Source organism: Eleginops maclovinus, chromosome 12 (genome assembly GCF_036324505.1).
Source record: "Eleginops maclovinus isolate JMC-PN-2008 ecotype Puerto Natales chromosome 12, JC_Emac_rtc_rv5, whole genome shotgun sequence".
Classification (NCBI taxonomy): Eukaryota; Metazoa; Chordata; class Actinopteri; order Perciformes; family Eleginopidae; genus Eleginops; species Eleginops maclovinus.
Window position 1 is genome coordinate 17,947,098 of NC_086360.1, and position 26,004 is coordinate 17,973,101.

Sequence of the window (26,004 nt, forward strand, 5' to 3'; positions counted from 1 at the left end):
CTCTGCGGAAGATACTTTATGGATGATGAGTATACAGTGAAATGAAACTCCTGCGTGATCATCTGAGTATCATCTGACGGCCACAGTGGGCTACTGTAGGCCATGTCAGAGCAGCAGGAAATCTGAAAAGCTCCACTGTCTTAGGAAATTGGGGGTCATAGATAAAAAATAAGTTCTGCTAAGTTATTCATGGATGTTTTTCTTTCAGTGAGATCTGTTTGGATTTGTCCTCATTAATGTCAGCTGACATATATTGACATAAGGTGAATAGGTTTAATAGCAGGGTATACTTCAGAGTGATGTGTGTGTTAGCAGATGAGGGGTGTGGAGGTGAATACTTTTGTTTAAATGTAACCTGAACCCAGCTGCTCTGATGAGGGTGTGTGTGTGTGTGTGTGTGTGTGTGTGTGTGTGTGTGTGTGTGTGTGTGTGTGTGTGTGTGTGTGTGTGTGTGTGTGTGTGTGTGTGTGTGTGTGTGTGTGTGTGTGTGTGTGTGTGTGTGTGTGTGTGTGTGTGTGTGTGTGTGTGTGTGTGTGTGTGTGTGTGTGTGTGTGTGTCCGTGTCGTGTCCGTGTCCGTCCATTCACAACTCTTGCTGGCAGCAGTTGCAGATTCCAAGCCAGGGGAGCGAACGTCATCGGCTGTCGAAGTGAATGAGAGTAAGGGGGAAAAACTGAATTTGCTGTGTCCAGATGCCTCTCTTGAATCTCTGTAGCAGAGCTGGGGTATTTAGTTTGGGCTACTCAACTGAATTCCACTCTGATGCCTGCTGGCTTTTGCATTTGGGATGTCGTGTTTTTGGAGATTGTGTTGCGCAAGTAAAAGTCACATTTGGTGTAAAATTCAGTACAAGGAAGTGATTCATCCAGTACAACCAGTACGTTATAAGATATCTTCGAGTTCAATGACCTGAGCATTGACGGATTAGTTTATTTCCAGGTAACTAGGATGATAGGGTCATGGCAGCTGTTGTTTCTTTTCTAGCTCGTCCTTTCTACAGCTTTCTTTGACTAAAGAAATTAATTTGCCTAACACTCATTGGATGTTTTGACTAAGCGATTAGATTATTTAATTGACAGATCTAGGTTTGTCCTCAAAAGTCATGCAAAAGCATCACTGTAAATGTTGTGCTTACCAGATATATGTTAATACGTTTCTTGGAGGTTATTATATTTAGTTGAAAAAACCTTTTCATAATGTACTCAACTAAAGAAATCATACTAGAATCCAAGGTGGCCAATGAGTCCACCAAGAGAGGCCATCCGTGATGGTTTTTCAACAAAAGATTCAAATAATGTCACCAGATTGAGAAACAGGCTTGTTGAAAGAATGATTCTGGAAGTGATTTGTATGTTTTGAGTTTATAGAACAATTTCTTTAAAGATTTGCCTTGAAAGGCCTTGTATTTGTATGTACGTTTAAGATGAGAGTTGGAGTGTAATTTAGAGCCACAAAAAATTGTCGAAATTGCATTACAAATGAGCTTATTTGCAACTACTTGGATAGTTGTTTAAATTTTACTGAAACTACTTTACTCGGTTTAAGTATTTTTTATTATTGACCATGAAGTCATGCAGCGTTGGTGTCGTTGGCTTATAGTCAACATTAGCTCTTTTTCCGGCAATAGCATTTACGCTTTGAACATCCTAACCGTGGAGTTCACTTGAGAAGATTGTTGTTTGGTTCCTTGCATGTTTTTTACTATAATCCAATGGAACAATCCCATTGTCTTTTTTTGTCAAGGATATGCTACTGTCTGGATGGCCTAAAACATAACATCATCACTGCATCACTCTATAAGGTTGTCAGTCACACAAGTTCACATTGCAACAAGCACTGAGTTCGGTCTGTTGTGTTTGAATCCTATGATAAACTGATGTTTTTGTGTGTGTGGCCCCATTGTACTCTCAAGACGATGTTGTGATAAGTGCTAAAAATCACAGGTCAATTGATCAGTTACTACAAGAAGTTATGCATGATACAAGATGACGGGAGGTAACAGGCATGAGGTATTTGTCAGTGCAAGAGAGTTGTGTGGGCTCCGCACAGTGGATTCGAGCTCCTGCTGCAAGGGGGTGGGGAGTGGGAGTTGGGATGGTGTTGCTCCATCATGTGATGCCACTGCAAGTCTCAGCAAGCTGGGGGAGCTACTGCTGATGAGCTGGATAACCTGTTAGAAACTGCAACCATGTCCAAGACACAGGTCTTTGTTTTCCCTTCAGCCAATGGTAATGTTAGTATTATACAGAACACTCTCTCACATACACACTTTCTCTCCCATTTCCACACAAACAGAAACACTTGCCAAGAGTGCTCCTCCCTCAGGACACCTCTGAAAGAACAGAGCCATGACATAATGCCGTCGACTTTTGTTGGCCTCAGAGCCGTAATCGAAGGGAGAGTAAAATGTATGGGGGGGAATAAGCCTATCATTTCCTCTCTGGCTTTTTCTGATGGGAAGGAAGCGAGGGATAGTAAAAGAAAACCTTTGAAGAAAGTCTGCAAATAGCCGCAGGGCTGGTTGTGTATACAGTCTATAGGTTGTGTCCCACTCTAACACAACTCACATTCAGCACTTCTCTCAGATATGATTCGCGTTGATTGTTAAAGCGACAGTTGTGTGGTTTTTTTATTTCTTTTTTTATGTTTTCACTTCCTGGCATCTGTGCTTCAGGAGCACTTAGCCTGTAACATTAGACCCCACAGAGTTGAGTTTACCCGTCAGTCAGGGTTACTGTTAGGTTAACTGGTAATACTGGTGGAACGAAAACCCTTTGCTAGTGGCATCCATTTGTGCTTGCCACAGGATGAACAGGTAAAAATACTAATTTGATTAATCCCTTGAATTTTTCCCTAGCGCCATCATTGTCTCAACATTATTTATTCAACTGCATATGACCAAACATCTGCAAAAATGACCAAATTTGGTTCTTTATGCATGAGTGGCATTTGTGTATTTTTACCTATTACTGCAAACTCACATCACGCTTTAAGGAAGAGGAGGTGCTTATGAAGCTTCCATGTGGGTATGCTAAAGTGCTTAGCAATCATTTTAGCTGACATTACTACACATGAAAAGGCCTTTGTTAAAACCATAGATTTTGTGAGAGTAAAGGTGTTATCAGTTTTAGGCTACATTTTATTTTCATGTTTCACCTTTCAGGTGCATGTTAATATATCTCCAAATTACATGATGGCAAAAGAAAGAACCTCTTATTAGGACCAATTTTGTTTCTGTAATTATTCAATGCTGAATTATTTTCAACATGGTTTTAGCTAGAATTTGAATGGATTTTTCAGTAGCAAAAGTTAAATTCAGTTTTTTTTCCCCGTGTGAATCCTTCAGAAATAATGTTTTCCTTGGCTCCCCATGTTCAGTTAAAGATGGAGAAAAGAAGTGTCCATCGACAACACGCCACAAGGCTCGCTGTGTTTTGAGTAGGAGTGTGACTCATTTTTTCTTGAGTAGAAAAATTCAGCTCTCTGGCTCTTACTATCTCTATTGTTATTGCTGCTTCTACCCACACATACAGTATACATAACTCAGCTGGATGTAACAAGTTCACGCTTGTTCTCCGGGGGTTGTAAGAGGAATTCTGGGAAATATAGGAGATAATTATCCAAAGTAGAAACAGAAAAGGTGGGCTGAGGGAAAGTGGATGCAGAAAAAAATGAGAATTTGATCAACTCGTCACTGAAGTACTCCAGGAATGCACTGAGCAGCCAAACCGATGATATCCTTTTCCCCCATGTCAGACATACAAGGATAACTTACTTGTGCAGCATTTTATCATTTCTTGATGCATATGCAGCCTTAGATGTGCTTCCTGTGCACTGTATTGCTGCCGCCTTTTTAATGGATCATCCAATGAATATTTCATGTGCATTAATCGTGGATTAATCAATACTGTAGCTTATGAAGCTTCCTCCCTCATGTCTCCTGCTGTATAAGGAGCTACCCTGCACTTTTTCGACACATCCATGCAAACTTATATACGCACACACAATATGGTCGGAGATAGAGCCAGTACAATGTGAATTTTCATCTTGTTATTGTTTTAAGCACATGATGTAATCATATGTGTATGAGACTCAGTGTGAGACTATAAACACATGGGCCAATGTTTGTTACCTATGGGAAACTTTGGCCTGGGGATTTTTTATTGTAAAAACAAATACATCGCGGACAGCATCTGCTCTTCCCTAAAGCTTGCCATTAGTTTGCAAAAATAGGGAAAACACAAATGCTGCAGATTAAGTCTATAAAGGCCCCAGAAATGGGTAAATTTATTAAATAATATAAAAGGGCAGTTTTCACTCTGCAGTTTATTTCTCCACAAAACATTTAAGTACCCTTTTTTTATTTTTTAGAGTGATGTTGCCATAACAGGGACAAAAGAACATGAAATGTCAACATAGGAGCAAGACGAGGGACAAGCTGTGTGTGTGTGTGTGTGTGTGTGTGTGTGTGTGTGTGTGTGTGTGTGTGTGTGTGTGTGTGTGTGTGTGTGTGTGTGTGTGTGTGTGTGTGTGTGTGTGTGTGTGTGTGTGTGTGTGTGTGTGTGTGTGTGTGTGTGTGTGTGTGTGTGTGTGTGTGTGTGTGTGTGTGTGTGTGTGTGTGTGTGTGTGTGTGTGTGTGTGTGTGTGGACAAATGGGTTAGGGGGATCTCGGGGATGAGTTTTAGTGCCTGTACATACACCAACTCTCCCATATTCAATAATATCTAACCAAACACAGTGTGTGTGTTCCATCAGTTTGATAAGTTGGACCTCTTGTTTCATTGGAAGCACTTTTCTAGATGTTTGCTCACTTGTGATGTAACTGGAGAGTTTCACTCCGAGCTAGAGGAAATAAATTCACCCCTCACAAATATTAAAGATTACTATGCCATTAAGTATCAAAACATTTATGGAGGTGAACAAACACTGACACTATGTCAGAGCGTAGGAGCGTCTCATTATTGTTAGCTTCACGTGGACTATGCTCTGTCCTCCTGAATCTTTATGGGTGAGCAAACAGCATGTATTACCCAGCGTGCCCTGGGCTGTGTGTGGTGCTTTGATCGCACAGCCTGGTAGGTTATATAATTTCAGTCTATTGAATGTTTTTCTCCACTTTACATTCCATATTTTATGTATTTATAGAACAGGAAACTTGTGGCACATGACTTGTCTCAGACAGGAAATGCATGCCTTTGTGAGATTTTTTCACTTGCATTCAAGTTGTCACAATGATTACCTTTCGACGCATGGTTACACACAGACACACACATACACACACACTCCTAGAAACAGTTACTCTAGTGACAACTGTCACAGCTTACCAGCTCTGAGGTCATGGACTGGTTTGACCACCTCAGTTTACATCAACACGTTGCTCCTGCCCTTGGGCGGGTTGCTATTTATAGCCATAATTTTTACAAGGACATGAAGACAGGGAAATAGTTGTGTATTGTTGTCTTCAAGCTTTGTGCAAATGCAGCCAAGAGCAAAATCCCTAACACAGAACTTGTGTTGAAATAAATCTTCAAAAAATGGACTTGTGCGAAGTGAAAAAAGTTCAGTGACGTACACTTGATTAAATAAACTAATGTTATTAATGGATTTGATTAAAATTCCATCCATCCATCCATCCGTCTTCTCCCGCTTTTCCGTCAGGGTCGCGGAGGTAACAGCTCCAGCAGAGAGCCCCAAACTTTCCTTTCCCTGGCCACATCAACCAGCTCTGACTGGGGGATTCCAAGGCGCTCCCAGGCCAGCGAAGAGATATAATCCCTCTACCTGGTCCCAGGTCTACCCCACAGTCTCTTCCCAGCTGGACGTGCCTGGAACACCTCCCTAGGGAGGCGCCCAGGTGGCATCCTCACTAGGTGCCCGAACCACCTCAACTGGCTCCTTTCAACGCGAAGGAGCAGCGGTTCTACTCCGAGTCCCTCCCAGATGACTGAACTTCTCACCTTATCCCTAAGGGAGATGCCAGCCACCCTGCGGAGAAATCCCATTTCGGCCGCTTGTATCCGCAATCTCGTTCTTTCGGTCATGACCCATCCTTCATGACCATAGGTGAGGGTAGGAACGAAGATGGCCCGGTAGACAGAGAGCTTTGCCTTCTGGCTCAGCTCTCTTTTCGTCACAACGGTGCAGTAAAGCGACTGCAGTACCGCTCCCGCTGCTCCGATTCTCCGGCCCATCTCAGGCTCCATTGTTCCCTCACTCGAGAACAAGACCCCGAGATACTTGAACTCCTTCACTTGGGGTAAGGCTTCATTCCCTACCTGGAGTGGACAGTCCATCGGTTTCCTGCTGAGAACCATGGCCTCAGTTTTGGAGGTGCTGATCCTTATCCCAGCCGCTTCACACTCGGCCGCGAACCGATCCAGTGAGTGCTGAAGGTCACAGACCGATGAAGCCATTAGAACCACATCATCTGCAAAAAGCAGTGGTGCAATCCTTAGCCCACCAAACTGCAGACCCCCCCCCCCATGACTACGCTTCGAAATCCTGTCCATGAATATCACAAACAGGATTGGTGACAAAGCGCAGCCCTGGCGGAGGCCAACCCTCACCGGAAATCGGTCCGACGTGCTGCCGAGGACTCGGACACAGCTCTCGCTTTGAGAGTACAGAGATTGGATGGCCCTGAGTAGAGACCCCCTCACCCAATACTCCTGCAGCACCTCCCACAGTATCTCCCTGGGAACCCGGTCATACGCCTTCTCCAAATCCACAAAGCACATGTAGACCGGATGAGCGTACTCCCAGGCCCCCTCCAGGATCCTTGCGAGAGTGAAAAGCTGGTCCGTCGTTCCACGACCAGGACGAAAACCGCATTGTTCCTCTTCAATATGAGGTTCGACAATCGGCCTAACCCTCCTTTCCAGCACCTTGGAGTAAACTTTCCCGGGGCGGCTGAGTAATGTGATGCCTCTGTAATTGGCACACACCCTCTGATCCCCCTTTTTAAAAAGAGGAACCAACACCCCGGTCTGCCACTCCTTCGGTACTGTTTCCGACTTCCACTTAATGTTGATGAGACGTGTCAACCATGACAGTCCCTCAACACCCAGAGCCTTCAGCATTTCTGGGCGGATCTCATCCACCCCCGGGGCTTTGCCACTGTGGAGCTGTTTAACTACCTCAGTGACTTCCCCCCATGAGATTGGAATTGATCCCCCTTCATACTCCAGCTCCGCCTCTAACATAGAGGGCGGAGTTTTCGGATTCAGGAGTTCCTCAAAGTGTTCCTTCCACCGCCCTAACACACTATCAGTTGAGGTCAACAGCGTCCCATCCTTACTGTACACAGCTTGGATGGTTCCCTGCTTCCCCCTCCTGAGGTGTCGGACGGTTTTCCAGAACAACTTTGGTGCCGACCGAAAGTCCTTCTCCATGGCTTCTCCGAACTTCTCCCACACCCGCTGCTTTGCCTCGGCCACGGCTGAGGCTGCTGCCCTTCGGGCCCGTCGATACCTTGCAACTTTGTCAGGAGTACCCAGGGATAACATATCCCGGAAGGCCTCCTTCTTCAGTCGGACGGCTTCCCTGACCCCTGGTGTCCACCAGGAGGTTCGATGGTTACCGCCCCTTGAGGCACCTAAGACCTTGAGACCACAGCTCCCCGCCGCAGCTTTGGCAATGGACGCTTTCAACACCACCCACTCTGGTTCAATGTCCCCAGCCTCCACAGGGATGCCTGAAAAGCTCCGCCGGAGGTGTGAGTTGAAAGCCTCCTGGACTTGGGACTCCTCCAGACGCTCCCAGTTCACCCGCACTACACGTTTGGGCTTACCAGGTCTGTCCAGAGGCTTCCCCCGCCACTCGACCCAACTCACCACCAGATGATGGTGATCAGTTGACAACTCCGCCCCTCTCTTCACCCGAGTGTCCAAAGCATGCGGCCTCAGGTCAGATGATACGATAACAAAATCGATCATGGACCTTCTGCCTAGGGTGCTCTGGTACCACGTACACTTATGAGCATCCTTATGTTCGAACATGGTGTTTGTTTTGGCCAATCCATGACTAGCACAGAAGTCCAGTAACAAACCACCACTCCGGTTCAGATCAGGGGGGCCGTTCCTCCCAATCACGCCCCTCCAAGTGTCTCCATCATTGCCCACGTGTGCGTTGTAGTCTCCCAGCAAGACTAAGGAGTCCCCTTCAGGAGCCCCACACAGGACTTCTTTCAGGGTCTCCAAGAAGGCCGAATACTCTGAACTGCTGTTTGGTGCATAAGCACACACAACAGTCAGAGTTTTCCCCCCCATGACCCGCAGGCGTAGGGAGGCGACCCTCTCGTCCACTGGGGTAAACTCCAACAAAGCAGCACTCAACCGGGGGCTTGTGAGTATCCCCACACCCGCTCGGCGCCTCACACCCTGGGCAACTCCGGAGAAGAATAGAGTCCAACCCCTATCCAGAAGTAAGGTTCCAGAGCCGACGCTGTGCGTAGAGGTGAGCCCCACCAGATCCAACTGGTAACGCTCCACCTCTCGCACAAGCTCCGGCTCCTTCCCCCCCAGAGAGGTGACATTCCACGTCCCCAAAGCCAGCTTCTGTCGCCTGAGTCTGGTCCGTCGAGACCCTCTGCTTTCACTGCCACCCTTCTCGCAGCGCACCCGACCCCATCTTTGTTTCCAGTAGGTGGTGGGCCCGCGGGACGGAGAAGCGGAGGTGTTGCTCACGTTGCTTTTTCGGGCTGTGCCCGGCCAGGATCCGTGGCAAGCCCGGCCACCAGACGCTCGCTGACAAGTCCTCCTTCTGGGCCTGGCTCCAGAAGGGGACCCCGGGCTTCCTCCGGGCCGGGTATCCTCGCTTCCAAGTGTGTTTTTCATGAGGTCTTTTTGAACCAATCTTAGTCTGGCCCCTTACCTGAGACCAATTTGCCATGGGAGACCCTACCAGGAACACAAGGTTCCAGACAACACAGACCCCAGGTTCATCGGGGCACACAAACCTCTCCACCACGATAAGGTGCTGGTTGATTAAAATTGTTTACTTTAATGTGCACATGATTAACAATTAAGTGTGCCCTTTTGATGTACTTAAAATCTAGCTATTATACTAATCATGTTCCATTAGTACGACTAAAGATGTACCAAAATACATGTACTGTATGTGTACATGTGTGCTCTTAAATAAACTTACAGTAAGTACATCTTTATCCATTTTTATTCTAATGCTAAAATGTTAATGTTTTACTCTGAAAGGTAATTTAATCCTACAGTTCATATAATAATTTATTTACCTATGATATCTAAAAAATATATTTAAATTGAAAACAAAATGTGTGGGAATTTTGTTTCAAGTTAATAATTGAAATCCTTATGATGTCCAGAATAGAACCAATTACACGTAATTATTTAGTAGCGCTATTTATATATCATTAGCATGTGCACATACTCAGTCCAACAGACATAGCTCATTATACTTTTTGATGCCTTGGATTAAGTGTACTTCACAATTTGTTATACCTTGTGTAGCTTTTATGTTTAATGCAGCTGCATTTTTAAAGTCAAGTTAGATTCAGGTGTTATTGTGAACACAGCACCCTTGTTTTGTCAGGATACAGCTGTGCGCTATACTGCCAATATAATCTCTCTTTTATTGTCTATGACTGATTTTGAGTTTATGACCCCTCATCAAACATATGACCCGCCTCCAGCAGACAGAAGAATAGTTTAGTGTTTCCAGATAAAAGGTATACGTCACAGATGTTTGCTTTGAGAGCGTTAGCGGATGTTAAAACTTGGATCATGCTGTTATTATCGTGATAATGAGGAATACATGGACAGAGAGGCTCGTTGGGGGAGGTAATATGGCAGCTGGACAGAGAGGGACCAACATGACATCATGGTGGAAAAGGGCAACAAAGAGCTTCTTCCTGCGATAGTCCTCGCCTTCTGCTCAGGTCAGGGCAGCGTTTCCCTCAGCTTCCTGTGGCACACAGACCACACACACAAACACACACTTGCTACTGTTAAATTAAACCTGAGGCTTAACCTAAAATGTCCTCCGTTCAATAACAACTTTTTCACATGTGGAGATAAAAGTGGGGGATGCCACTTCTTACTAAGGCATCAACATAGGGTTGAATCAATGAAAAGCTTAACATCTTAAAGGATTTATTGTTGAGATGTTGGCTGTTCTGCAATAGCTTGTTAAGGTTTGTATATAATATTCAGATGTGATACCAAGTCCTTACAAGTTGTTTTTTAAATAAAAAGTAAGTCCTTAGTCTTTGCATTTAAGTTGTTAACATTGAGCTCTCAAGGCCTAAACAATTGTATCTGTTTCTTAAGTATTGAGCCCAAATGTTTTTGCCTCCACTCTTCTTTTATCGCAGTTTTCTATGCAAAGAAAATAATGTTTGGTTTCATTTTTTTCAACTGGAGCTCATTAACATGGTCAGTTCTTCATTTGTCTCCCCTGCAACTTGATTTGATGTTGTAAGATTGGAAAAAACAAAGTTTTTATTTTCTGAATTTTGGAGAAGTAAATTCCAACTTGCTGTTGAAAGAATATACTTTTTAATTTAGTTTTGGCTAAGGGGAAGGTTTTAATTCTCAAGTCAAAAGGCTACACTCTTTTTGAATTCACGGGTCATGTTTAAGTCAAAGTCAAGTTGCAATTATTTTTTGATTTTGTCAACATGACTTTAAAATCATATTATTCGTGACTAGAGTTGGACTTGAGTACAAATCATTTGACTGTAGTCCACGCCTTTGATGGAAAGTAAATTATCTTCAATCTTTATTTAGCTCTATGGAAATGTGTGATATGCAAGCAACTCTATTTATGGCTTTGTTTTGCAAGGGATGGAAAATTGTATAGATGTTGCTTATGATAGAAAAATGCACATCCACGCCCTAAGAAGCAGAAGAGGAGGTTTTACAGACAGTGCCAATGCAAATGTTTTCTTTTTTTTTTGCTTGATCTGATTGTTGTGTGTTTACCGCACATGATTTGCATACACAAAAACACCAGGCTTTACCTGCAGCTCTAATGCAAATTAATACCAAACATTTAACAGTTGGACATTGTGGGCGTTTGGATCATCGTCTGGTGGTTGGCTTCACTGTTGGTACCTCGCTGACCACCACAGTGTGACTCAAGTGCGAGGCCGACATTTAACACATCAGACAAAGGAGGTGATGTGAGAATGAGTGATAATCAGAAAGGGATAATCAGTTGTTTATGAACAAGAAAAAGATTTAAGGTTGGCGCACGGAGGAGATGTGTGTGAAGGGTCACAGAAATCTAGCGAAATCTCACTTTTAGCACAGTGTAGGTGCGAGAATAGCACGTAATATTCACTGGGGCCCCCTCTGCCAGCGTTCACACATCACATTCTGTTGCAGATGTTGTTGTTACATGTTTGCAAGATACAAAGCGTGATCTTCATGGTGTGGTTTCGGCTGGTGGTCTACAGCAGATCTGACTGAAGGTCTGGAGTGACAGTGTGAGTGGAGGTGTTTTAAACCTCAAGAGTATGAAAACTACGCACTTGTTTACGTCCTAGATTCCTTTGTGTGAACGCTTTATGAATATAACCTCACAGTAAAGCAGGGTCGTTTTTGATTGTGTGGATAGATGCAGCCTGCAGAACTGCTGGAGTCGGTTAAATTAAGCACGAGGACATTACTAACGAGAGGTCAGAGTAGAAACAGTGTGCGTATACACACTCACACACACACTCAAACACAGATGTTCGGGATGCCGGTAACCCCCTGGTGTCCCGCCAGAAGGATGTCGTTCCTTCTCTGACCTTATTTTTGCTTCCCTTGACATGCCTTCATGATGTCAGAGCTGCTAAGCAGAAACATAAATAAAGGGCGGCGACCACACTACCCTCATGGAACAAATTAGAACGACAAGTTCCTGTGTGCAGCGTACCCACAGCGCAGAGCATATTTCTACTCATGTGTAAGTGACAGACCAAGAGAGAATGAGAACCGTCTAACAGAAAAAGAAAAGCATGGGGGAGCGAATACAAGAGAGTTTATGGACAACATTTATGAGTTTGTTTCAACTTTTAAAGCCCATTTTTATTTCATATGAACCCAGATCTGCACATAAAACACATATGAGTGGAGATTTTTTTTTTCCTGCAGCTTTATAGCAAGATGTTATAATCCCAGTGTTTCCTTTCATGTTGATTCCTTCACAATCCTTCCGCTAAACTTCCCCCCAGACCTAGTTTGTTATATCCTGCCCAAATATTTCCCCTTCAGCCAGCAGATACACAACAGCTGAGGGCCACCAACAATGCAGCAGGAATCTGTGCAGAATTTTGAACTCATTTGAACTGATTAAGGGTTGTATTTGACATCACAGAAGCCAAAATACACTGTGGCAGCATAAGAAGTTGCTTGTTGCATCCAGATTGATGTCTCTCTCATGTGTAGATAAATAATTCATGCATGATATTTGCATGTTTGTGGGAGCAGTTACTCATATTTGTTCTTGGATAAAAATTGTTTGATTCAGCTGGATGTATAAACATGCTGACAGGGGTGCTGGTGAGAGATTGCTGACCAGTTTAGATATTTTTATCTACACAAACTTTCCCATACCATAACTCTCTTTTATTTCACACACATTGAAGAATGACATTATGGTTTCATCATCTTCACTGACTTGTTGTACGAAATATGTTGGGTCATGAGAGAGATATAAGAAAGCTGAAAAAAATCTAGAGTTTTCTCTAGTTTGTATCGCTGTGTCAAAAAGCCACAGTATTCATTACACGGTGTTAGAAGTCAAAAATGAAGTACACCCCTGATCTATTGCTGTGCTCTGTTTATGTGCATATAAAGCTGTAAACTTGCGACTTTATCCAACCCTAAAACAAAGGGCGTTTAAGAGCCTGAAGCGGTAAACGAGGTCAGTCATGATGTAGAGGTGACAGTGAAAATCCCCTCAGAGAACAGTTTAAAAAGCTTGATTACAAGAAACTAAAAAATAACCAAGGGTGATGGAGAGACTAAGGGATAAGAAGTGCAAGGGGAAAAAGGTTTTGAGAGCAGTGAGAGGGAAATTAAAAAGGAAACAATAAGAACAAAAGAGGAACTACATTATTTGTGGTTTTCTCTGCATTGTGTTAAAGTTCAATGCCTGGGTGGAGTGCAGATGTTTGGTACAATTATTTGACATGGCGTTGACCCTTAACAGGAAATCTATGCCATTTGGTAGACACTTTTGTCCACAAGGCCTTACAGTAGCATTCATTTTTAGCATGGTGGCCCCGCAGGGAATGACCTTCTACTGTCATTGTACTGTTAGCAGATGTCAAGTTTCTTTTGAAAGTGGATTATAATATTGGACCACAACAGACAAAATGTTGCTGTGAAGCATTACTGTAGATATTAACTGTTTTCAGAGAACAACTGGTGCTTGAATAAGGAAGTGTGCCTGTTTATAGCTTGTTTGGTCTACAGTCGTGTTGATGAGGAGCAGGTGCTCAGAGTTAATGATTCTCTTAGGGGATATTTTGTCTTGGGTTATTAATACATTTAAGCTCTGTGTGTGTCCGTGTTGATACTACTACTAGTCTGTGTGTCAGCTGTGGTGAGGATGTGGTTTCCTTTATCTAAAAACATAACCAACCTGATGTAATATTCAGCTATTAAAACCCTTTATGTATGGGTTTTGTGGGTCAAAAAGAATGGTTGAAGAAGTGCGTCATAAGCGGCAGTTGTAGCTTACTGCCTAGAGTACTAGTCAGCTGGCTGGTAAGCTAGTTAGCAGTGACCTGGCCTATTGTCTATAGCAGTTCAGCAAGCCTTGTTTTATTTTCCAAAGCCACAGAGTCCCTGCATTGAGGGCATTATTCTTAAGGTCTACTATAGGCAATTAGACAAAGCCCCATTCAGGACTGGCACATCTACTTTGTGGTAGCCAAACTCCTCTTTGATGATATTATATCAGCGTTTTATTGCTACCATTCTTAGTGAGTAAGGAAGTGGTCCTGCTTAATCGTCACTGTACAATCCTATGCCAGTTACTTTATACTTTTACTCCACTCGTAACTTGAAATACAGTATAAAAATAGAAACATAACACATATAAAGTTGTTAACTTTGCCATTGTAAACTGCTAAATCTTGCACCTGTGTTTATAGTAACTGGTGGAGTTTGAGCTTACACCTGTTGTTTTCATTCTCAGTTGGAATTTGTATTCCATATTGATTAATATGCAGCCTGTGGCTCTAGTATAAGGATATTTTGTTTAGCATTGTCATTATTATAGCCTTAAAAATCAATGCTGATATTTATCAAGAATTCAACTTTTTCTTTATAGAAAAAGACTGTATAATGTTTTGCATGTACCTGTAAATTGTATGAAAATACAAAACCATAATATGTGAATAACAAAATGAATGGCCCTGAAAGTATTTATTTAGACGTTTATTGATCAGGGACAAATGCATTAAACATTATTTCATATGAAATACAAAAACATACTGTATGTCATGCATACAAGTTTCTAGCCGAAGCTCATTTGCAACCCCTGTCCCTGGTTAGACTTTTGCTATTAAAACAGAGTTCATGAGCAAAGCTAAAAACAGTACAGAAACATTAATAAACAAAACATATAGACAGAGACAGAATCGATACATAAACAATAGTCAAAAACACAAAACATAAAGGGCAGGACACTAAACGAGTACAGTGGTTTATAAAAGTCAATGTGCACAGGTTTGTTTCAGTTTCAGCCATTGTTTTACTTCAGTGTTAAAAGCCTTGAGCTCTGTCAGTGTTTTTATTGCAGGTGGTAATTTATTCCATAGGTTGGTACCTATTACTGAGGAGGATGTCCGAATGTTGTCCTGCGTTTCCCTGTTCTACAATTATTGCTTGTTACACTCCCAGTTCTAATTCCACTGTTTTGTTTGTTTACTAGTTGGCAGAGTATTTCTGGAGCAAGGTTGTTAACACACTTGAAAGTCAGTTTGAAGAGTGAGAGGCCTAGAAAACTGTCAAAATTAAAAGATTATGTTTCTTGATAATTTGGCAATGGTGTCATCTAGCATGTTTATTATCTATTACTTTCAGTGCCTGTTTATATAATGACCTAATTGGTGCCAGTGTTGTTTGATTAGCTTGACCCCAAACAGTTGTACAATATGATAAATGGGAGAATATCATTGCATGCATGAACTGTTGTGCTGTCTTAAGGGGGTTATATTGTCTAATCAGACGAAAGCAGTTTAAAATGGTTATGTATGTATATATGTAGTTTTTATCTAAGGCGGCAAAAGATGCCAAAGGGAATTTGAAGAAGGAAACATACCTTAGGGTTCATGACACTGTTGTCCAGAAGTTCTTGTTTTTTTGGCAAACTGCAGCAGCATCACCATAAGTGTTTGAAATCACATCATAATGAGTAATAAATTAGGCGTGTGTGATGTTTTAAATCACTCCAAAACATGTCAATGTTATTCTTAAATCTTCACATTGTTGCGTGTAATATAGTTACATTTAAGTTCAAGTAAGTGTAAGATCATCAAATATTAAACTGTAGAGCAGGAAAAGGATGAGGCAGTAAAGCAGGGGGATGACGGGAAAACTGCTAAAGCTTTCACTCAGAGGCTTCAACATGACGTAGTCTGTCTCACATTCCTGTGTTATTACTTAAATATGTCTGCTTTTCATTGTTCCCCTGCTCTCCTTTCAATATATCCTCTAAAAGCAGCTAAGGCTTGAAAAGATTGGTTAAAAGAAAACCCTGTCAGTTCAATCGAGCATTCATTGCATATTGAGAAAACAAATCTAACTGAATCGAACATGATGTAAGGCATAGTAAGCGAAATAATTTAGATGAAAAGCAGATAAATAAGTGCTCCCAGTTGTGTTACAACTGCACAAGAGAAGAAAGAAGAAAAGTCAGAGGTGATTTTAACATGGTTTGTATAAGAATTGTTGACTTTTTCTGATTCTGATTCTGATCGGTCTGATTCATGGTTGACATCACAGCAAATTTCCTCCCCCAAAAAATGATATGATGTTGATGTAAGTGATTCGTGTTCATGGTGGTGTTACATTGCTGCAAGAAGCTGATCATCATTATTCAGAGTTGTGGAATCCAGCCTGGGAAAGATTTGGGTTCTGATGGGAACTGAGCTGGTCAGAATAAGCTGACACACACACACACACACACACACACACACACACACACACACACACACACACACACACACACACACACACACACACACACACACACACAGCTCAACTTTCAGAAAAACTAAAAGTGAGAAAGAAAGTCAGCAGGGAGAGGAGAGATTTACGCAGGAAGTGAGACATAATCTATGAATTATATATACACTCTGAGACTATGATTTCATTCAAGGGAGAGCCCACACACAACCCCTCTCCTTTTAGCCTTTAGGGTTTTATTTTCTCCTCACTGAGGAAAATAAAAGTTGACAACTTTATGAAGTCCTTTCATTACGACATTCTCACCTCTTGTTGTTCTCTCTCCCCACAGGTGGAGGAGGAAAGCGGAAAGGGAGGAGCAAAAAATGGAGGGAGATCCTTCGCTTCCCCCATATAAGCCAGTGCACTGAGCTAGGAAACTCCATCGGTAGGTGTTTGTGTGCTAACTTAGTTTGAAGAGAGTGTCTGCAGTTCTTTAGTCTTATTTTGCCTAGGAAACTTTGTGAGTTAAATGATCCAGAAATGTCATGATAAGAGATGGTCAAATTCTGTAAGGAAAAAAGCATCAATACTTTTCTTCTTATCATCTTTAGCATAAAATACACTGGACTGTCCTTTATAAAAAGGAAAGGAGATAATGCTGTCGCACAGAGTATTGAAGCTTCACAACAGAACCATGCCAATAACATTCGCTAGCATAATTACAAACAGTGGTGGAGCATAACTAAGTACGTTTACTCTATGTACTGTACTTAAGTACAATTGCAAGGCACTTGTACTTTTTCCATTTATGCTACTATAGAGACTGGTTACCTTTCAGGTTCATTTTATTAATTAAAACAAATAATTTAACTAATGGATTATGATGTGCTAGTCGGATTTGGGATACCTGGCAGTATACAGTCTATGAGTATAACAAGTAATTAAAGTTATCTCGCCTCTGGCCAGTTGCAATATTAAGATGATTTAATTATTAATGGATCACAAATTATAATCTAGTGGTATAATAGTGGCCACTCATAATCACTCACACAATTAGTTTTGGTTCTTTAAGTATATCTTGAATCTAATACTTTTGTACCTTATTTTGAAAATGTTGAATACAGGATATGTGTACACTTTACTTTTACTAAGCTAAAGAGGATGAGTACTTTTAGTCTAGTGTGAATGCAGTGTTAGCACAGCGGTTGTCTTTCCCTAGTCCTTCTTCCTTCCTTGACCTCATGACGTCAAAGAAATTTGGTTAAAAAATAAGATAGGAGTTTATTTTATGTTGTCTAATGGTGTTTCCAAAGTAGGTGTTTTAAATAGTGTGTGTGTGCTTTTCTATTTCTGCAGACAGGGACTATGTCAGCATCTGTGAGAAACAGCCTATTGGGCGGCTTCTGTTCCGTCTTTACTGTGACACCAGACCTAAACTGCAACGATGCATTCAGCTACTGGACGCAATGGTACACACACACACACACACACACACACACACACACACACACACACACACACACACACACACACACACACACACACACACACACACACACACACACTCACACTCACACTCACACTCACACTCACACACACTCAATATCATACACACACACACCACATGGAGAGCGCATTTTCCTGGAAAATCCCCAGGAAAAAATGGGGCAAGACAATAATCAACTTTCTTTTTCCTTTTAATAATTACCATCAAAGTGACTGTGAACAAAGCATTTAACCCCTAATTGATCATTTACCAAACCTAACTAGGAACAACACGCCGTTTAAAGCTTTTCTCCAGTTTATCTAATATACTTGGTATGTTAGGCATGATGGTGGTTGATTTTGTTTTGTTGACCTTACCATAAACCAAAAACACGAGCAACAGCAGCAGTACTATATTTATCTCAAATTCAAAATCAACTTTATTGACAATCTGTTCGCACCACCAGACACCAAATCAAATTCCTTGTATGTGTAAACGTACCTGGAAATAAACTTGATTCTGATTCTGTGTGTGAGATACAGACAGGGAGATCAAAATGCTGTTCCTCACAATACCTAGAAATACAAATGAAAATACAGTAACTACAACATACATACACTCCTGTACATCCACCTATATATACACTTGCATAATCAAACATAGACACATACAAATACCCACTTTAAGAGGCGTCTGATCCAATGTGTTAGTTCGCTGGATGACTAGCTTATTATCAAGAAGAAGTAGTCTAGCATCATTTCCAAAAGTTAAGAAAATATGTCATTTGATAACTACAACATAACCTGAAACATGATTTTTAAAGTGTCACAGAGTTCACAAAGCTCACAGAGTTTTGGCGTTGACATTAGCAACCAATAAAATCTTTACTTCTGTGTTAAATCAAGGACTTGTTGTCTACAAACAAGGACTACACATTAGAGAAGTACATTCCCCCTAGTTTGTCAGCAGAATTACAGAAAATTATATTTTGCAGCAGAACAAAAGCACAAGCAGATTCACACATTAACTTTTCAATTTCATTAACATTGCAAAATCGTGCAAAGAGCGTTCAGTTTTGGCGGGAGTCTGCGCTCTCCAAGTGCCCTATTGGTTGTACACACGTATGTATCATTGTGTAATGGAAAGCCTGACAAGCATAGCAACAGTAACCAACAGAGGAGGGGCTTAGCAAATGATCAATTCTTCCTATATTCCCTGGTGCTATATAGGCTATCTAGATTAGTAGAAAAACACCGCTCTTTCCTTGATGAATTCAGGTATGGAAAACCCCCATCCACTTTTTCAAGGCTTTCACTTTCATTACATTGTGGCCTGAAAGTACCTTATTGCTGCGTCATGCAGCCAGAGGAGACAATTACACTGAGTAGTGATTATTCAACCAGTCAGATCCCCCCCCTTGTCACCCGGCTTGTTACCCACCTCCTCCAATCTCTCTCTCCCTGCGTCTAGACGAAATATCTCCCACATGACACATTTAAGTCTTTATCTATGCCCAGAATATCTTTGAGGCATGTGAGAGGACAGAAAGGACAGCATTGTTTCGCACACCACCCCTTCCAATCCCAAGACCCCCGGCGTTCTCTGCCCTCTTCAACCTCCCAGCCCTAGAAATGACCGTCACCCTCTGCCAGAGGGAAACCACTCTACACACACTCATCCTAAACACATGCTGGTGATAATTCCATGTAATGACCTCTGAGATGTATACTCAGCACATTACTGACAATAAAAAAGGCCTGAGGGTCAAATGAATCATCTTAACACTTTTTTTTAGGTCTTCTCTACATACGTTTTTTATTTAGCTGTGCGTTGGGAACCTGGAAAATATAATGTTTAGAATGCGTCATTATTTATTTGTGTGTGTCAGTGTGGTGGTTTCTCCTGCATCATGAGAAAGTGTGTGTGTGTGTGTGTGTGTGTGTGTGTGTGTGTGTGTGTGTGTGTGTGTGTGTGTGTGTGTGTGTGTGTGTGTGTGTGTGTGTGTGTGTGTGTGTGTGTGTGTGTGTGTGTGTGTGTGTGTGTGTGTGTGTGTGTGTGTGTGTAATTGACTCTTTCCCCATCTCTCTCTCTTTCAAATTTCAAATTTAAAGACGCTTAAGGACAGGTCAAAACACAGTATTAAGCACATTGTACAAAATGGTACAGTGTGCTTATTACAAACAACAAGACATTAAACAACCATGTTAAAAATACTCTTTCAACATACAGTGGGGCAAAAAAGTATTTAGTCAGCCACCAATTGTGCAAGTTCTCCCATTTAAAAAGATGAGAGAGGCTTGTAATTTTTATCATAGGTATACCTCAACTATGAGAGACAAAATCAGAAAAAACAATCCAGGAAATCACATTGTCTGATTTTTAATGAATTAATTGGTAAATTCCTCGGTAAAATAAGTATTTGGTCACCTACAAACAAGCAAGAATTCTGGCTCTCACAGACCTGTAACTTCTTCTTTAAGAGGCTCCTCTGTCCTCCACTTGTTACCTGTATTAATGGCACATTTTTGAACTCGTTATCAATATAAAAAAGACACCTGTCCACAACCTCAAACAGTCATACTCCAAACTCCACTATGGCCAAGACCAAAGAGCTGTCAAAGGAGACCAGAGACAAAATTGTAGACCTGCACCAGGCTGGGAAAACTGAATCTGAAATAGGTAAGCAGCTTGGTGTGAAGAAATCAACTGTGGGAGCAATTATTAGAAAATGGAAGACATACAAGACCACTGCTAATCTCCCTCCATCTGGGGCTCCACGCAAGATCTCACCCCGTGGGGTCAAAATGATCACAAGAACGGTGAGCAAAAATCTCAGAACCACACGGGGGGACCTAGTGAATGACCTGCAGAGAGCTGGGACCAAAGTAACAGAGGCTACCATCAGTAACACACTACGCCGCCAGGGACTTAAATCCTGCAGTTCCAGACGTGTCCCCCTGCTTAAGCCAGTACATGTCCAGGCCCGTCTGAAGTTTGCTAGAGGGCATTTGGATGATCCAGAAGAGGATTGGGAGAATGTCATATGGTCAGATGAAACCAAAATAGAACTTTTTGGTAAAAACTCAACTCGTCGTGTTTGGAGGAGAAAGAATGCAGAGTTGCATCCAAAGAACACCATACCTACTGTGAAGCATGGGGGTGGAAACATCATGCTTTGGGGCTGTTTTTCTGCAAAGGGACCAGGACGACTGATCCGTGTAAAGGAAAGAATGAATGGGGCCATGTATCGTGAGATTTTGAGTGAAAACCTCCTTCCATCAGCAAGGGCACTGAAGATGAAGCGTGGCTGGGTCTTTCAGCATGACAATGATCCCAAACACACCGCCAGGGCAACGAAGGAGTGGCTTCGTAAGAAGCATTTCAAGGTCCTGGAGTGGCCTAGCCAGTCTCCAGATCTCAACCCCATAGAAAATCTTTGGAGGGAGTTGAAAGTCCGTGTTGCCCAGCGACAGCCCCAAAACATCACTGCTTTAGAGGAGATCTGCATGGAGGAATGGGCCAAAATACCAGCAACAGTGTGTGGAAACCTTGTGAAGACTTACAGAAAACGTTTGACCTCTGTCATTGCCAACAAAGGGTATATAACAAAGTATTGAGATGAACTTTTGTTATTGACCAAATACTTATTTTCCACAATCATTTGAAAATTAATTCATTAAAAATCAGACAATGTGATTTCCTGGATTTTCTTTTCTCATTCTGTCTCTCATAGTTGAGGTATACCTATGATAAAAATTACAGGCCTCTCTCATCTTTTTAAATGGGAGAACTTGCACAATTGGTGACTGACTAAATACTTTTTTGCCCCACTGTATGTCCAGGGACTGCAGATAACAAAAATAGCCTCTTTGCTTTATAAAACACATTTGGTCCCTCCTCCTCCTCCTCTCTTTTTATACTAATACTACTATGAATAAAGTTGCATGTGTAAATGCAGTATGTTTATATTTCACGGCTTCTTTTGGCTTTGTCCAGAAGTGTCAGTGACCCTGCAGCTTTTTAAAGCCAGTTTTTCCTTAAGCTCCAGGCTTATGTGTGTATGTACTGAATATATACGTGTGTGTGTGTGTGTGTGTGTGTGTGTGTGTGTGTGTGTGTGTGTGTGTGTGTGTGTGTGTGTGTGTGTGTGTGTGTGTGTGTGTGTGTGTGTGTGTGTGTGTGTGTGTGTGTGTGTGTGTGTGTGTGTGTGTGTTTTGTAGTGGAAAGCTGGTGACGCTGGTGTGACACACTGTGACACTCCAGGACCTCAAGGAATCCCGTCGTGTTTACTGTGTGGTTGCCAGGCAACGCAGGAGCATGTTGGAAAAAAGCCACTGGTAGGAAGCGCTGCAGCGTGCAGCACAGGCGCCATGTTGACCCCCCCCGCTACCCTCCCCTTTCTTTTTGGAGAAATGCGTCAGAGTGCTCTTCATGTCATTGCCTCTCCAATATGTCCACCGTGTAACGTCCAAAATCTGTTTGTGTCAACAGCTTCGTATGTTGACACACCGAGCCAAGAGCAGCATGTGTTTATGTGAGAGTGACAGCAACACACTCAGAGTGAGGTGTGTGTGTGTGTGTGTGTGTGTGTGTGTGTGTGTGTGTGTGTGTGTGTGTGTGTGTGTGTGTGTGTGTGTGTGTGTGTGTGTGTGTGTGTGTGTGTGCGTGCGTGCGTGCGTGCGTGCGTGTCCTAACTAAACAGCAGCTACTCAATCATACAGAATAACAAATTCTACTATTTTCCCGTTGAAGGCAGAAAAAGAGTTTGACGGAAATCATATTTTCGTTTTTTCATATTTGGAACGCAGAGGGGGGGGGGGAGTCATTAATCATCATCAGTACATTATGTTATTTTAGAAACCATAATAACCTTAATAAACCTATTTTCATTGGGTTTTCCTAAGGGAAACATACAGTTAAACAACAGCAGTTTTAATGCACACATTAATAAATAAATACACAATTAAAAACTGAAATCAAACAACTCAATATTTTCAAGCACTGTATGAGGAAAAAGATCTGTATAGCAAATACGAAGAATTAAATTATGCTTTGCATCCCACTGGGATTTTCCTTTTTGTTTACATGAAACAAATAAGTATCACTTTAATACGCATATTTATAAAGTAAATGTGTAATTGTTGAATTAAACATATACTAATGTTTTAAAGATCAGTTATAAACCATTTCTAAAAAAAAAGAAGGTGACCAGGTGGTGAAAAATCTATTTTGCTATTGTTTCTCTGAACCATTTGTAATTGTTAATCTGGCTTCCTTTTTGAACAATCAATTTTACAATTATTATTTAAGTTATTTAAAAACGGACATCTTTCTCATACCAAACAAGATGAATATAATATCTAAAAAGATACTGTCATCCTTGAGGACACACACCTAGCCAGAGAGATAATTAACATTTCCATTTAAAATGACATGGTATAATTAGATTGTTTGTGTTGTTGTCTGTGTAATTTAGGAAGACTATGAGGTGACGCCTGATGAGAAAAGGAAATGCAGAGGGGACCAGATCGTCAAGACTTTCCTCTCAAAAGAAGTACGTTTCTTTATCTGATCAATTTTGCAATCTTTTTTATTTCACATTATGTTGTTAAAGGGAATTTAGTAACCTTTTAAAATGATCGATCATTACATCCTGTGGAAAAAGCAGTCAGTAATATTGAGTAAGAGCTACAAGAAACACTCTGAAGGGTTCTTAGGAAGATGTACTAACTAAAAGAATAACAATGGAATGTTTGCACAGTGTGTATACTAGTTATGCATGTTTCTCCTGATGTAGTAAGGCAAAATAAAAAGCAATTTATTTGTGTATTTGTGCGCGTATGTCACTGTGTTTGTTTACATGTGTTGTTGATGTAGTCCCCTCAGCGTGTAGACATAGCGGAGGATTTCGCAGAAGAGTGCCGTGAAAACCTTGAGCTCAGTCCATGTAAGGAGATCTTTAACAACTGCTGCAAGTGAGTCTCCCCTCCGTCTTTATTCCCTCTCACCTGTCTCACTGTTTACACTTGACAACAAACAGTAAATATTCTGCTGCCTGAATGAGAGCATGCATTGTCTCACTTTTAACCGTGGTTGTGTTGCACTAGGGTCCTGCATGACTACCTGAGTGGAGCTCCGTTCTTGGACTACCAGAACAGCATGTACTTTGACCGATTCCTGCAGTGGAAGATGCTGGAGAGGTATGTAAATAAGCTAATATAATAATAGACATGTAAATGTTTATATGTAAATAAGGTAAAGATTTAAATATTAGACATCCTGCTGTAACTTGCCTGGCGGACAGCTTACACGAAGACTATTCTTTTCTAAAATGTTGTCTAAAGTGTTATGTCTACATTAAACAACAGAGGCATTATTTTTATAAATATATGCTATTTTGCCTTTTTTATGAATTGTATGTTGAATTTGGTGAATAGGGGATAAAACACATCCTAATGTACATCAACATAAAACTTCCATATTATATAATCAGAAGAATGGACTTCAATTATTATTTGAATGTCCCCTGTAGTTGATATATGAATAATTGCATTAATGTGATGCAGCATTACATTTATAGAGTATAGAGCTACATAACTACTTTATACATTTTGGGTAATTTAATCTATAAGAAAGCATCTTATAAATTGATTAGGTATTTTCTATTTTAAGTCTTAATCTGAACAGTAAATATAAGCTTTAGCAGTACATGTATTTACTTTAAATTATTTTTAAATGTACAATATTTTGTAAAATAGCATCACTTTTAGATACTCAGGAAATATACAAGTACATAAAAATGTGATTGTTTGATACTTATATGCAATGCACTCCTGATTTAACTGTCCGATGTGACTTTCCTACAACAGTAAATCATTTCTAAAAAGAAAACAAATAAAGAATTTGACTTGTGCATCACTTCAGAGACTCTTTAGAGTAGTCTGATGACTCTAGACAGGAAAGTATTTCATGCAGAGTGCATATCAAAGGCAGTTAGAAGTAAACAGCAGGCTTTTAGACGAGCCTTAATTGTATCCGTGTCTGGAAAGTGAAATTGCGTAGGAGAGGCCCCACCCTCTGCACAGGAAATAGACTCAGGATGATATTGAGTTCCACTGATAACATCTCCGTCCTAATCGATACTATATGAGCGTCTATTAATGGATCTTGCTGTTTCTGTGTTCTGTCAGGCAACCAATCACTAAAGACACGTTCAGGCAGTACCGAGTACTGGGGAAGGGGGGATTTGGAGAGGTAAGAGATGATCACAATGATGATACAGACAAATGTTGATGCCCAGAGTATTGCGATTTGAATGACAGCAATGTGGGAGATACAATGTTATTTTTCTACCTCAGGTTTGTGCCTGCCAGGTCAGAGCTACAGGGAAGATGTATGCCTGCAAGAAGCTGGAGAAGAAGAGGATAAAGAAGAGGAAAGGGGAGTCCATGGCTCTCAACGAGAAGCAGATTTTAGAGAAAGTCAACAGCAGATTTGTTGTGAGTAACCGTATAAGAAGAATTGAAATGTTCATTTACAGAAAAACGTTATTACCTCCCTCTGTGATCACCACCCTGAACAAACTGTTCTCAGACCTGGTACCACTTTTATTTTCAATTTTAGTTTTAAGAGTAAAAAAATCCTAATTCACTTATGTGTTTGTTGTTTGTCTGATGTAGAGCCCTTTTGAAAAGGAGACTTTCTGTTTGCTTTGTGACAGACAAATAAGTGTGTCTTATCTGACCTGCATGTACAAGAACAACTTTAAATCATTGAACATGTTCTTCTCTTTTTTCTAGGTGAGCTTAGCATATGCATATGAGACCAAAGACGCTTTGTGTCTGGTGCTGACCATCATGAACGGGGGAGATCTTAAGTTTCACACCTACAACATGGGAACACCGGGCTTCGAGAAAGACAGGGTCCAGTTTTATGCTGCTCAAATATGCTGTGGACTGGATCATTTGCACAAGGAATCCATTGTCTACAGGTAGCAATACTAAATCCATAAACGCTCTCAAATGTCTTTTGAGATGTTCACCTCCTCCAATATTTATTGTGTTAATTCTTTTTTTCAAATGTGTGATTTGATACTGTTGTTCTTTAACAAATGCTTTGCTTTTTGCAGGGATTTGAAACCAGAGAATATCCTTTTAGATGACAATGGTGAGTGTCAGCGTAGATGACTGTTGATGGCGTTGCTCAATTTTCAAACATTTTTATGGCTTCATAATCCCCTGAACTCTGACTAACAAAATGCATCCTATCCCCTCTGTTACGCTGCAGGACACATCCGTATTCTGACCTGGGGCTGGCCATCAAAGTGCCTGAAGGAGAACTCATCAGAGGCAGGGTGGGGACTGTAGGCTACATGGGT

The 26,004-nt window shown here is 41.3% G+C and overlaps 1 protein-coding gene across 1 annotated transcript in view; it reads left to right on the plus strand.

The window, feature by feature from the left end:
- The window catches only part of grk5l (G protein-coupled receptor kinase 5 like), a 33,112-nt gene that overhangs the window by 2,744 nt on the left and 4,364 nt on the right, over positions 1-26,004 (plus strand). Inside the window, exons 2-11 of the mRNA XM_063897445.1 lie at positions 16,491-16,586; positions 17,498-17,610; positions 23,104-23,181; positions 23,505-23,602; positions 23,735-23,827; positions 24,818-24,881; positions 24,986-25,126; positions 25,427-25,617; positions 25,756-25,797; positions 25,914-26,002. Of these exons, the coding sequence (XP_063753515.1) occupies positions 16,491-16,586; positions 17,498-17,610; positions 23,104-23,181; positions 23,505-23,602; positions 23,735-23,827; positions 24,818-24,881; positions 24,986-25,126; positions 25,427-25,617; positions 25,756-25,797; positions 25,914-26,002 (1,005 nt within the window). The remainder of the gene's footprint in view (positions 1-16,490; positions 16,587-17,497; positions 17,611-23,103; positions 23,182-23,504; positions 23,603-23,734; positions 23,828-24,817; positions 24,882-24,985; positions 25,127-25,426; positions 25,618-25,755; positions 25,798-25,913; positions 26,003-26,004) is intronic.